Source organism: Panthera pardus, unplaced genomic scaffold (genome assembly GCF_024362965.1).
Source record: "Panthera pardus isolate Hobbes unplaced genomic scaffold, ASM2436296v1 HiC_scaffold_6, whole genome shotgun sequence".
NCBI lineage: Eukaryota > Metazoa > Chordata > Mammalia > Carnivora > Felidae > Panthera > Panthera pardus.
In genome coordinates this window covers 4,995,679-5,009,765 of record NW_026526991.1, presented here as the reverse complement: position 1 = coordinate 5,009,765, position 14,087 = coordinate 4,995,679, and the positions used below count along the sequence as shown (strand labels likewise).

The 14,087-nt window shown below is 49.3% G+C and overlaps 1 protein-coding gene across 10 annotated transcripts in view; it reads left to right on the top strand.

Moving 5' to 3' along the window:
* The window catches only part of EFCAB6 (EF-hand calcium binding domain 6), a 241,550-nt gene that overhangs the window by 187,788 nt on the left and 39,675 nt on the right, over positions 1-14,087 (top strand). For all 10 annotated transcript variants that reach the window (XM_019447136.2, XM_053895851.1, XM_053895852.1 and 7 more), the window contains 3 exons: positions 2,736-2,891; positions 9,227-9,419; positions 12,688-12,879. In XM_019447136.2, the coding sequence (XP_019302681.2) occupies positions 2,736-2,891; positions 9,227-9,419; positions 12,688-12,879 (541 nt within the window). The remainder of the gene's footprint in view (positions 1-2,735; positions 2,892-9,226; positions 9,420-12,687; positions 12,880-14,087) is intronic.

Here is a 14,087-nt window from a genome sequence, read left to right as displayed (position 1 = left end):
GATTTGCCTCTTAAATCTGAGAGAACTTGTTTGGCGTGCCAGAAATACATCTTAAAAAATTATGAAAAATCCTTTTTCAAACTCATGCTTGTTTTCCACGCCTTGCTCTATTTTGCCCAAGTCTGAGTTGAAGATTTGAATCAGAGCAGAAAGAGCGAACCAGCCACGGAAGCCGTGGCCTGTTCGAAAATCGGATCGGGAGGTGTGTGAACAAAACCAGCAGAGCCGGGCCCGGCAAGGTGGTGTCGGGGAGGGCTCTGTGGCCATCCCACTGGCCACGACTGTGCCCTCTTCAGACTCTGACTCGTTGTCCGGACCAGGAGCCAGCCACGGGCCCGGAGCAGTGGCAGCCTGTCCCAGAGTGTCGGCCCACGCTCGTTCAGTTCAGCGGTATGGTGTGCTCTGTGCCCGAAACCCTCATTTACTCTGTGCACATATTTACTCTGCAAGGGAAGTAATTACTGCCTAGAAACCAGTCCAAGAAATGCTGAATGCCTCAATTTTCTAAAAATATGTATCTCAAAAAATGTTTTGATTTTTTTATACCTTCATTTGCTTTCATTTTGAAGGATTAAGTGGAATATAATAGTTGTGATGACGAGTAATCATTCTGTAATGCGGGACTGAATTCAGCACACACCTGTAAGGGAATCCAGAATGTTGCCGCTGTTGGTATACATTTGCCGAACGGTTAACGCAGCTCATTTGTATCCGTGGCTCAAACGAGCTCAGTCCTCAGTTGGCCAGCTCCAAACTGGAGGCCAGGGAGGGAAGGGGGCAGATGATGACCCACGTAGCTTCCAAGTCAGTGCCACTGTCCCCATCTGACCTGCACGCTCCCGCTCAGCTTCCCCCCGACTCTCCTGTCTGGGTGGATTCTTTTTTCTAGGCATGCTCAAGGAACTGCTGTCTCCACAAATACATATCTGGGGTGGTAGACAATTACCGGCAAAGATTCCGGGTTTGGAATTTATAGCACAGTCTCTTCCCTGAATAAGAACCCCACAGCCCAGCCCGAGCCCGAGCCTGCCAGACGAGCATGTCGCTCTTCTTAGAGACCTGGGTGAGCCGAGGTCATGGAATTTACAATCAGTTCACCAAGGCCAGGTGCAAGATTGTTCATGCTGAAAGGTTTCTACACTTGTTTTAGTCCCTTAACAATATTTGTATTTTTCCCCCCATCGGGGAAGAATTTTCTTGACAGATGGAGTCATACATTCTTGAACGTGTTCTCTAAGGAAAACAGCCCTCCCGCAGGGGCTGTGGCCAGGCGCCGCCTCTGTCCCTGCGAGAGGCAGGCCTGGATGGGCCCACTTTACAGACGGCACTCTTGTCCCTCGTCTGTAACGTGAGGAGATAGTTACCCACCTCCCTTGCAGGGTTGTTGAGAAGAGTCAGTGGGAGAACGTACATGAAGCCCACACAGCTCCAGCTTTGCCCATCGACGCCCACAAATGGTGGCTGCGTTTCCTTCTTCCTTCCTTCCTTCCTTCCTCCCTCCCTCCCTCCCTCCCTCCCTCCCTCCCTTTCTCTTTCTTTCTTTCTTTCTTTCTTTCTTTTCTTTTCTTTTCTTTTCTTTTCTTTTCTTTTCTTTTCTTTTCTTTTCTTTCTTTCTTAGTTTATTGTGAGAGAGAAAGAGCCAGCAGGGGAGGGGGCAGAGAGAGAGGGAGACCAAGAATCCCAAGCAGGCTTCATGCTATCAGCGCACAGCCCGACGCGGGGCTCGAACTCACCAACTGCAAGATCATGACCTGAGCCGAAATCAAGAGTCAGACACTTGGGCCGCCTGGGTGGCTCAGTCAGTTAAGCGTCCAACTTCGGCTCAGGTCAGGATCTCGCGATCGGTGAGTTCGAGCCCCGCGTCCGGCTCTGTGCTGACAGCTCGGAGCCGGGAGCCTGCTTCGGATTCTGTGTCTCCCTCTCTCTCTGCCCCTCCCTCGCTCATGCTCTGTCTTTCTCTCTGTCAAAAATACATTTAAAAAAAAGAGTCAGACTCTTAACTGACTGAGCCACCCAGGCGCCCCTGGTGGCTGTGTTTCTTAACAACACAGTACCTAATAAAACTAATAAAATGCCAAATGCCTAGGGGTCTCTGCCCCTGAACCCAGGAGAGCTCTCTGGGGATGGGGGGTGACACCCATATCTGCTCGAGTGCCTCTCTCCCCGAGAGGCGTACCTGCACCTCCCCATGGGAATTGCAGCCTGCTCCCAGGCGGGGTCCTCAGTCCTGCTCCGCAGTCTCCACTGACCCCCTGCGCAGTGTTCCCGATGTCTTCTGTCTCAAGCCGGCCTCGCCCCACTGGGATGAAAGTTCTTCTGGGGATGCCTGTTTGAGCCCCTAGACGCGTCCCGATGCCCAGAGCCGTAGCTGGCATGTAAGAGGTGCTCCCCCAGTTTTCACTGAACGCATCGAGGAGCATCGCTCTCTGTGGTTTTTAATTCCTTGTTCTATTTTTAAAGTAACAAATTCTAGTAAAAAAAACAAAAAACAAGGCTGTAATTTCTATAATATAGTTCTGCTAAAGATAATAATAATAATATGATAACAGTACAAACTCACTATTTTTTCCAGAACACCTTTTAATGCAAAAGTTACACCAAGGCTGCAAGACGCCTTCAAGATCAGTTCCTCGACGACCCAGCAAATCATCACATTAGAACAATCACCAACCCTTGCTTTAAAGAAATGATCTGTTTTCCTGGTTTGGGGACGCCTCAAACGTATTCTCTTTCAGGGACAAGCTTAAAGACCACTATCAAGATCTCAGCAAAGCACTCACCAAAGTCGATCCATCCCCAAGTGGCTACATACCCGTAAGCAAGATGCAGGAAGCGTTGCGGGGATGCGGCTGTTACCTGAAGGAAGAGGACCTGACCGATCTTCTGAACAGGTTTTCTTCCACTGGGTTCACTGTGCCTCTCACATAGACGGGACGGGAAAACGGGCCGGCGCGTTGCTTTCGCTTCTCCCTCCCTGCCCGTTCCGACAGCCTTTCGCCACCGAGGTGACGCCCAGGCATCCCCGTGGCTCCGTTGTAAGCGGCTTGAGTCAACCCCCAGCGCAAGGAGAATGCAACCTCCGAATTTCCCCGTCCCCGGAGTCAACAAGTCTGACGGCTTCACTGATCCCTTCTGGTCCTTGAGTCGAACGTCTAAGTGACAAGCTTCTGTAGCTGCTTCCCGGTTTGTAACTTTTAGACGGTGTCTGTTGACTCCGTACCCAGAAGCTGTGGGTTTAACCGGCACCCACCGCCTCACCCACTCCGCCCCCCGCCTCTCTGTGGAGCCCACACACACTTCCCTCCACGGGCCACCGTGCCGCTGCATCACGGTTTCGGGCAGATCAGTATTCGGGGTTTGCAACATCGTGACTTGTTTCACGGATCGCTTTTCCCCTCCTGCGTAGCATTTTGTTTTCCCCGGAATTAATAATTATCTTTTCTTTCTTTCCTGTTTGCTTCGTTTCCTGCGTACTTACGATCAGTAATTAAACCCCCAACTCACCTCCGGTTGTAAAATCTTTTTCTACAGTGTTCACACTCATCTTCCTGGATGGCCTTTGCCATGTCCTTTAATTCTGAGAAAGTTTCTTGATGATTTCATTGACTTCCTCTCCCGTTCTTTGGGAAACTCCTATTTTTATTGGACATTCAACCACGTAGGATGTTTCCTTATATACATCTTTAAGTTTATTTATTTTCTTTGAGAGAAAGAGTGAGCAGGGAGGGGCAGAGAGAGAGAATCCCAAGCAGCCTCCACGCTGTCAGCACAGAGCCCAACGCGGGGCTCGATCCCAGGAAGCGCGAGATCATGACCTGAGCCGAGGTTGGACGCTCAACCGACTGAGCCACCCAGGCGCCCCCTCCCCCTTTTTGTTACAGTTTATGTTTCATTATATTTTAAAGTCTTTTCCATCTTCCATCTTTTCCTTCCTGCTTCCCCGTCCAGAAGATTTCTTCAATTTCACTCTCAACCCTTTCTTTTGGGACTTTTGTTTCTGCCATCACACTTAACCATATTTCTAATGACCGGAACTTGTCTTTGTTCCCAGGGTGTTCCTCTTTCGGAGCATCACATTCTCGTGTCCTGGATGTGTGATCTCATTTCTCTGATGGTGTTAACGATGGATTTTTTTTTTAAAGTTTTCTTTGCCTGAGGAGTCTCTCCTCCGTGTTGCTTTTTTCTACCAGTTTCCTTGTTCGAAAGTCTCCACATTAAGAGTGAGGTCCTAAGAAGCAGGTTAGAAGTTCCGTGCAGAGGGGTAGAACTTACTGACTTTGCTTTGAACTTTCAGTGTGGACTACTGTGGCAGGGCAGTCTGGCATGCGGTTTCTTTGGAGGAACCCCAGTGTCAGGATCTTTAAAATTTGGAGAGGGGGGCAGTGCTGGTCAGATTTCCCAGAGACTGGTGTTGACACGTAACATATAGGGATGCCCCGTTACATTTGAATTCCGGAGAAACAATAATATTTTCAGTTTAAGGATGAGCCATGCAATATTTGGGATACATTTATGTTAAAATTATTTTGTTTGTCTGAAATTCCAATTTAACTGGGTGCCCTCCTAGATTATCGTTGGTCTGTTTTTGTAAATCTGGCAGCCCAACCAGAGAAGATTCTCTGGTCCCCTGCTGCCGGCAGCCTGGGAGCTGATTGGGAGGGGAAGCCTGGAAGTTTCAGCAGTCGGTGAGATAGGCTGAATAACGCCCCCCAAAGATACCCCGGTCCTAATTCCTAGAACCTGTGAATGTGACGTGAGACGGAAAATGAGCCCTTGCAGGTGTGATTAGGGGTCTTGAGGTGGGGAGATGATCCTGGATCATCCGGGTGGGCCTCAGATCACCAGTGTCCTTATGAAAGTGAGTCAGGGAGAGGCGTCACCCAGACATGAGCACAGGGGGAGAACTTCGCCCAGAGGTGAGCACAGGGGGAGAAATCGGCATAGCGTGGCCACCAGCCAAGGATCTCCAGCAGCCACCAGAGGCTGGAGGTGCAGAACAGATTCTCCCATAGCCTCTGGAGGGAACACGGCCCTGGCGACACCTTGATCTTGGCCCAGTAAAACCGATTTCTGACTTCTGGTGTCCAGAACCGTAAGAAAAGAAATGTGTGATGCTTTGAGCCACCAGCTACTCTCTGGTGTTTTGTTGCAGAGCCATAGAAAACTATTTAGTACAATCAGGATGTAAACTTCCACTTAATCCCTCTTTGCATTAAGAACCCTCCCTATCTTGCACTAGGGACGCACGCTTTTCAGTTGAGAAACACTGACTCCAGGGAGCACGAATTCTAGAGCCCCCCTTGCGAGTGCTGGGGGAGGGGCACAGGTACCCAGACGCTTGGAATTTGGGGAGGGACATGGGGCCCAAGTGCTCCCTGCACACACTTTTAACCAGTCCTTCTGGTTTTCTTTTCCTTTTTATATGACGTAATTGTTTTCTTTTTTTCCTTCTCTTTATTTTGTTCATCACGGTAAGTATCCCCCATCCCCCCTCCAGCTCCCCTCTGGTAACCAGCATTGTGTTCTCCATAGTTAAGAGTTTGTTTCTTGGTTTGTTTTGTCTTTTTTTTTTTCCCTCTGCTCGTTCGTCTTGTTTCCTAAATTCCACTTATGAGTGAAATCACGGCATTTGTCTTTCTCTCTCTGCCTCCTGTCACTTAGCGTTGTGGTCTCTAGTTCCATCCATGTCTTTGCCAGTGGCGAGATTTCATTCTCTGTGACGGCTGAGTAATTTTCCATTGTGCGCACGCACCACCTGTCCTTTATGCATTCTCCTGTTGACGGGCACTTGGGCTGCTGCCATGATTTGGCTCTTGTCGATAACGCTGCTATGAACATCCGTGTGCATGGATCCCACCGAATGCGTGTCTTTGTACCTTGGGGGTAAATACCCAGTGCGACTACCGTATGGTGGGCTGGGTCTATTGGTAACTTTTTGAGGAAGCTCCATGCTAGTTTCCACAGTGGCGGCACCAACGTGCGCTCCCACCAACAGTGCCCGAGGGTTCCCTTTTCTCCGCGTCCTCGCTGACACCCGTGGTTTCCTGTGTTACTGATTTTAGCCATGCTGACGGGTGTGAGGTGACATCCCATGGTGGTTTTGATTTGCGTTTCCCTGAGGATGAGGGATGGGGAGCATCTGGTCCTTCTATTTTTAACCCCACGTTGATGCCTACCTCTAGCTGGAGAGGGGCCCCCGTGAGTCTCTTGCCCGCACACAGTCCATTCACGGCCCCGACTGGTTTTCCACAGTGTCTTTTAAGTGTTCCTTCCAGCTTCCGGCTCCAAAGGCTTTCAGTCTAGGAAAGCAGATCTTAGCTGTAATTCTCTGTATTTGCCCGGATCCCTCCAGACTTGGGGGAGACGTTTTGCCCTGTGACCTCAGTTCTCTTGGGGGACAAGGGAAAGCTGTTGGCTTTCAGTCTGTTGGACTTTTTTTCTTACTGTCAGGACAGAGCGACACCTCCCGTTTCTGCGCGTGCCAGCCTCCCCTCCTCTTTCTACCACTGTCCCTCTCTGACTCTTCCGTGTCCCGTCTTTTGTCAGGTGCGGTTTTAATTTGGGGAAAAGGAAGTTCAACTTAACCTTCTATCCTGCAGCCACAACCAGGCCTTCTGTGCTTGGTTCACAGGTTGATTCTAAAACTCAAAAACCGTTGACCAGCATTTCACAATTATGATTATGTGTTCAGTGCCCACAGCATGAATGAAAATTAGCTTTCCTCCCAGCGGCACCATCCCTGAGCCTCTGTGTCCACCTTGTTGTAGGCAAACCTGGGTACCCATGCGTCTTTTCTAGGTCACATGGGGGAAGGTGGTTCTTTGTGTAAGCTGTTTCCAGGAACGTGATGAGCTGTTTTCTAGGAACCCGGGGCTCAGTTAAAATTGAACATTGTCACCCTTCCACTTTCCCCAACACTCCACCCCACTTACAGCTCTCCCAGGTGTTCCTTGGTACCCTCCACTCTGGAGCCGGGCCCCCACATTGTCCTGTCCCAGGTCTGTCCCTACCATTCCACAGCAAGGTTGGATCCCATTCCCGTTTCCTGTATCACATACCTATTTATTTATTTATTTATTTATTTATTTATTTATTTCTTTATTTTAAATGTTTACTTATTCTTGAGAGAGAGACAGACAGACAGACAGGGCTTGAGAAGGGGAGGGGCAGAGAGAGAGGGAGACACAGAATCCAAAGCAGGCTCCAGGCTCTGAGCTGTCAGCATACAGCCCAACGTGAGGCTCAAACTCACGAATCACGAGATCATGACCCGAGCTGAAGTCAGACGCTTAACCCACTGAGCCACCCAGGCACCCCCCCCCCCCCCGTTTTTATTTCTTAATTTCCATCCTTGTTTTGTTGGAGTACTTCCTGAAGTAACTTTCTAAGAAAGGGCAGACAAGAAATAAATTTTCTGAGTTCTTTGTCTGAAAAAAGTTATTTAATCTCCTTCACACAGATTGCTGGCCTGTCTGAGCATAGAATCCTAAGGAGAAAATAATTTTTTCTTAAAATGTTGAAACCATTACTCAATTGTGTTTGAGCTGAGAGAAGTTCAATGCAGTGTGTGTGTGAGTGTGTGTGTGTGCGTGTGTGTGTGTGTGCGTGTGTAACGGAAGAAGAATCATTTCATCCTCAAATATGCCTATACGTTCTCTTCTTCCTTAAACAGGATCTCCTCTCACTAAATGTATTTCCAGCTGAACAAGAATTCATATGCATTCAATGAATAAATCATAGAAAATGGCACCAGATAAATAATTAACTAAATGATTGTAAGAGAATCTTGTTAAAATATAGTTAGGCTTGGTACTTTTATAAATAACAACAAAAAGACTGTGGAATTTCTGTAGTCCACCTTTCAATGGGGGTGATCAACTTTTTTTTTACAAATGGAAACCTTAATAAGGATCCATCGCTCAATTGCTTGTTTCTTCTCAAAGACCTCTTGATGATAAACATCTCTGTTATTTGTAATTATATGTAGATTATTCATTTCTAGATCCAAAATAGACTTTTCTAAATAATACTGCGATTAGCATATGCATTTGATTTTATTACTAAATTTTAATACCAAGTTGGCAATTTATCCTGCTGATGAAATAGAGTTGATTAGCCTTTTCCCCCATGTCTCCATCATAGGAGCCAGCGACGCGGGGCCTGTGGAAGGCCGCTCTGCAGCTGTGGGTTGGAAAAGCACAGCTCTTGGCTCATTTTCTTTAGAAGCAGATATCTGAGTCACTAGAAACTTCTCTCTCTGGCTTCCCAACATTCCACACTGTTCTTCTCTGACGTGGACTCCATCCCACGGAAAGAAAGCTTAGGTGTTAAAGTGCCAGTATTCCCCAGAGAATTTAAGTGACCAAAAAATGTGAACTTTGAATGCAATTAAACTTTATTTTGCATCAGTTTACATCTTTAAATAGGATCTATGTTCTCATGAAACTTTGGGATTTTCTCTCGCCATATTTTCTTCTCGAATGTAAAGGTATTTTCTTGTGTGTCAGAGTGGAGGGCAGGGAGGAGTCTCCACATGGCTGTCCTCATTGAGACATGCGCTCAGAATTTCTATCTGAGAAAATACTAAGCTGTGTAGGTTTTGTGAAACTGTCCTCTGAATGCTTTCAGCTTGACCACTCAGTTCCGACCAGTCTTGAAAAAGAACTTGACATACATTTTACTCAGTTCCTCTTGCCCTTTCCACTGCCTTTGTTTGACATGTTTCTCTTTTTTTCCACCTCCCCCAACCGTTTCTCAGTCCAGCCCTCATGAGCCGAGGTCTCGATGACCACAGCCCTGAGCCCGCACACCCTCCAGTCTTATTTCCTGACCGCCCCTGCTGCCACTGTCGGGTGTATCTTCCCATAACACTGCCCTGCCCCCCCTCGTCTCTGCGGAGGCATCTTTGTTTGCCCCAGTCAGTGCATCAGGTTCCTAAGCTGGGCCTCCTTTTCCCTTCTTCTGCTGTCCAAAGCTGTGAGCCCCGCGGTCCAGGCTTTAAGTCTGTGGCCCCCGCAGCCCTCACCTCGCTCATATTGCAGTATTGGTGTGTGCCCGTCTGCTCTCATAGCTAACTGACAGGTGAGCACCTGCGGGCCAGAGAACAGCGTCCTAACGTTGTTCCTGTTCTGCACACTGTTCTGTGCTCAGCAGCTCTTTGTTGAATGAATAAGCGGTGGGGTTGCTCTTTGTAATTAATATATTCCTTTCTTTCTTTGGGGACAAGTTGGGGAATCAGCTGGCACGATAACTCCTTCAATTACCTTGACTTCTTGAAGGCGGTGGAGAACAGCAAGCCAACGAGACCTCTGCCAAAAGAAAAAGAGGGCGTGCCCCTCAGTTTTGCGACACTAGACCCGGCGGAGGTTATGAAGAGTATCCAGGAAGTGGTCGACTCCTCCAATGCGGCTTTGTCAACGGTATGACAGAGCGAAACGTAGTTTTACTTTAGAAACCGAGGTCCCGGTGCTCATGTGAATTCACGAAGAGCCGCTGTCGGCCCTCCCCTCCTCCCGGCCCCCCGCCCCTCTCTTCACTCTCGTGGGGTGTCAGAACTCAGATGGGTCAGGCAAGATCAGCTTGTGCCCTTGAGCGCATGTGTACCCGTGTTTGCTCTGCAAGGAGCTGCCAGGATTGTGCCCAGCGTGTGCTCTCTGGGGTAGGAGTGCTCAGTGTTTAGCAGGTGCTGTGTCTGCGAGGGCAAGGGGCTCTGGGCAGAGAGGGCAGAGCACAGAGGTCCCGAGGGGAGAGCAGGCCCAGTGTGTCCCGTGAGCACCGGGCCCGTAGCACCAGGTGGCCCTGGAGAGGTTGCCCGGGGCCCGGCTGTGGCACAGAGACTCATCGGGAAGGACACCGGGAGCCAGGTGACGTGCAAGGTGCCCCCCCCAAGTACAGTGACAGATACTTGACCGCTGACATCTGTATGACACTGCAGAGTGTGTAGGGATGATGCTGTGGCCCGTGCTGGAGTCCTTGGAAAACAGTGCTGTGGCCGTGCCCGTGGTGGGACGGCGGTCCCCGAGACTGGTCCATACCTCCATTTCCCCTACAGCAGCGGCAAGAAGAGAAAATGCTGTCTGCAGAGGGCAGGCCTCGTGGTTTAATGAGATCGAAGGTTCAAAGCAGCCGGGGCCATGCTGGAGACAATCAGAACAAGACTGTCCTTCAGACACTGTCAAAAACCTAGGACCATGCTCACTAAATCCCCCGAGTGAATAATCCCCTAGGCTATGGCGGCAAGGTGGGCTCTGGGGTCCAAGCATAAGGGACTAGAGAGAAGGAGAAAGGCAAGTGCCACGCAGCCAGCCTGTGAAAGTTCTAGAATGTCAGCCAACTTGACCTTTGTGCTGGTGAGCAGACATTTTTCACATCTAGGAGTTCTCTGTGAGGATTTAAGATTTTTGTGTCCTTATTTTAATGATTCTGCAAAGATAAAAATTAGTCTGAACACGTGGGTCATCTGGAAAGCACACAGGCCATCTTCTACGTACCTTCCAGCGCCCGTGTGTGAGATGGCACTGGGCCCAGCAGTCACCCCATGAGCATTGCGAACACGGATGTCCACCGGGATGAGGGTCATAGAGACGATGAAGGGGCCCAGGCAGTGGCCGCAGCAGGCTGGAGACCCAGCCCTGTTGAAAGGACAGCTTCTCCTCAGTCTCAGCCGACTGTTGCTGAGCTGAAAACTGGCCCCACTTTGCTAGAGCTTTCCATTTTTCATGAGACGCTCTGAAACCTCCTGGTTTCTAAATGTCAGGACATATTTCAGGTTTTTAAAGCACTCTCCAGACCAAACAAGTCCATTTGCAGGATGGTTTTGCCTCTTTCTGACGTAAAGTGGCACTATTAACATCCATCAGGATGTTTCTCAAACTGAGGTTCGTGGAACCTCTAGGGGGAACCATGATTCTCACCTCTGAGAAACACTCCTTAGGCAGTGATGTTTTAAGCAAGAGAGTGAGGTCGGGCCAAGAGAGCGGCAGATGGAAGGGAGAGAGGGCATCTGGGGCAGCGAGGCACAGGAGGAATGGCGAGGTCTGAGGACAGCCATCAGCGAGGATACCGGGCACGTTTGTGCGTCTTTGCATATCACTGGAGATGTGTCTCAGATGCATCTTGTTTCTGAAACGACATCACGATGACTTATATTTCTATGGAGTTTATAGATTGCCCAGCACACTGCCTTCTGTCTTTTGGTTAATGTTAGTTTATTTTTGAGAGGTAGAGACAGAGACAGGGTGCAAGCAGGGGGTGGGGCAGAGAGAGAGGAGACACAGAATCCGAAGCAGGTTCCAGGCTCCGAGCTGTCAGCACAGAGCCCGACCTGGAGCTCGAACTCACGAACCGTGAGATCATGACCTGAGCCGAAGTCGGACGCTTAACCGACTGAGCCACCCAGGCGCCCCTCAGCGCACTGCCTTCTAACGTCCTCATAACACAGATGCTCAGCTGACTGGGCTCATTTTTATGGTCATCCTCCACATTTGTTGAGATCAACTATGTGTCCAGTACACGTACAGCTGTTTTCGGGCCATAGTAAAACAACAGTGTGGGTTGCAAAGTCTGTCTTTTCCTACCACAGAAGCTAAGGTCATGGAGGTTAAGATCTCATGGTAGGAAAGCAGAGGTGGAATTCAAAGTCCACTTCTGAGCAGAGGTGGGGTGGAGGGGGGTGTCCCGGGTTTTTCCACCACCCACGGCTTTGTCCTGTTACCACACGCTAAATAAAAACTTGACGCTAGACGGTATTTTAAGGTTAATTTGGTTACACACTTATCACCACCCCCATGGACGGATGGGATGGGCTTAATTAGCCCTGAATGAGAATTAACCAGCAGGGAATGTGGTTTGGGGTCTGCACGCACATTCAATTCTCACTTTAAAAAAAAAAAAAAAAAAAGATCCTAACCCACCACTTGATACAGATTTCCTAGTGCAATAAAAATGAATGATTTTGTTCCGACAGATGGAAAAAAAATGTGCTTTCTTTTTATAGCACGTTTTTGCACTTTTTCAGTTTGACTGGAGTACGGCTGGGCTGGCCCTGGCCGCCCCCCCACCCCCGCCCCTCCAACACCGGCTCGTGGCCACGGGGATCCACCCATGAGCCGAGGCCACACGGGCACTGGCCCTGGGTCGCGGAAAGGGCAGCAGCCTCCCAGTAGAAGCCTCGGGGTGGGAGTGGGGATGGGGTGGTCCCTTAACTGCCCCTCCCGGCCACTTCTCAATCAGGCTGCACCTTGGGACCCCCGCCCCACCCCTACTGTGGCAGGATTGCATCTGAACCCCCTGTGACAGTCACTTTGGGCACGTTGTTTCACCCCCGGAGCCTCTCTCCTCCTCTGCCAAGCAGGCCTCCTTGGAGCTCGGGTGGCTTCAAAGCCCTATGGGAAAGGGGCCAGGGCTCCTCGCTCCCCTGCCTCTCCATAGCCACACGGTGGGGGGCCAGTGAAGCGACCCTTCCCTGCAGCACAGAAGCTCTCACACCAGGCCCATGCTTCCTTTACCTGTCTCAGTGTTTTAGTCATGGTGCCTTTGATCAGTAAGGTAGGATTTACAGTGGCCTCGAACACACTTGACTTCACTCACAGTCAGAAAGTAATACATAAAAAAAATTTTTTTAAATATTCACTGGATGGTAACATCTGCCTTCTCTCTCTCTCTTTCTCTCTCTCTGTCTCTTTGTAGGCATTTTCTGCATTGGATAAAGAGGACACTGGGTTTGTAAAGGCTTCAGATTTTGGACAAGTTCTTAAGGATTTCTGTCACAAACTCACAGATAACCAGTATCATTATTTTTTGAGAAAACTGAAAATTCATCTAAGCCCCCATATAAATTGGAAATATTTTCTCCAGAACTTCGACTCTTTCTCCGAAGAGGTAAGGAGGTTGGCATTACCTGAGCACCTCTCTTTGAAACCGGGTTAAAAGTAGTTTTTGCCAAATGGGTAATTGATTAAAATCACATCAGGTAAAAGGGCGATCGCCTCATGTAATTAGCTAACTCCGAATGAAAATTTGGTATAAATTCTACATAAAGTGTTAAAAGGTAAGTGTGTATACTTTATTGAAAACCTTTTTATTTTGTTTTGTTTTGGTTTTCTTTTGTTTTGTTTTCAAAGAACCTTGGGAGCTTGCTTTTGTCTGGTTGCTTCAGAATTCTCCGGAATCTTAGATCCCTGAAGATGACCTGGTGTCCACAGAAGTGAGGCCCACAGTGTGTCGGGCCCGGAGGCGGAAGTGAGGGAACCGGGTCTCACTTGGGAGATGTTTGTTGAGGACACCCTATGTGCCGGTCCCTGGGGCGTGTATCAGCCAAATCTGGGCTGGAGATGAGCGTGGAGAGGGTGGGCTTTAACAGAGACATGATCAGCAGGAGGAGAGATTGCTGGGAAAGTCAGGGAGGGCTCCCGGGAGGAGGGTGTGTGACTGACTGCAGGGCTCTCGCTCCTCCCCCCAGACTGCATTTCTGGCCGCACCAGGTATTTACCCTGAGGCTGTTTCTTGATCTCTAACCGGAAATGGACCCGAATCGTTAGCAACAATCACAGTCCGGTTTCAGCCAACACGGATTTCTCTGATCGCCATTCCGTGCGGTCAAATCACAGGGGGCCTGTCCTGCCGTATATTGAACTGTCCCTCTGCAGCCGGATACCTACGTCATTTCCAATGGCATATGCTCTTATGTGTGACGAACACCTACGTTCACAAATCCTTGATCGCTGATCCAGGACGGACCCTTGGACATTCACATACTCGAGCAGACAGCGTGAACATTTTTAAGGTCTGAGGTTCTTTGTGATGCTAACAACAGCAAACGCTACACAGTGCCTTCCGAGGGCCACTCTTCCTGGTCCTTTACGTACATGAACCCGCCCAGTCCTTTAATACCAATACTTGGCATGTGCTATTAATGTCCCTTTTTATAGATGGGGACCCTAGGACACAGAGACATTAATTTGCGCACAGCCCCCCTGATGGCAGGTGGCAGAGCTGGTCTGTGAGCAAGAGGTCTCTCCCAGCTCCAGGCCCCTCGATGCTGTGCCGTGTCTCCCGTGTGGGCTGTGACTTCTTTCCTCGTTGCCGTT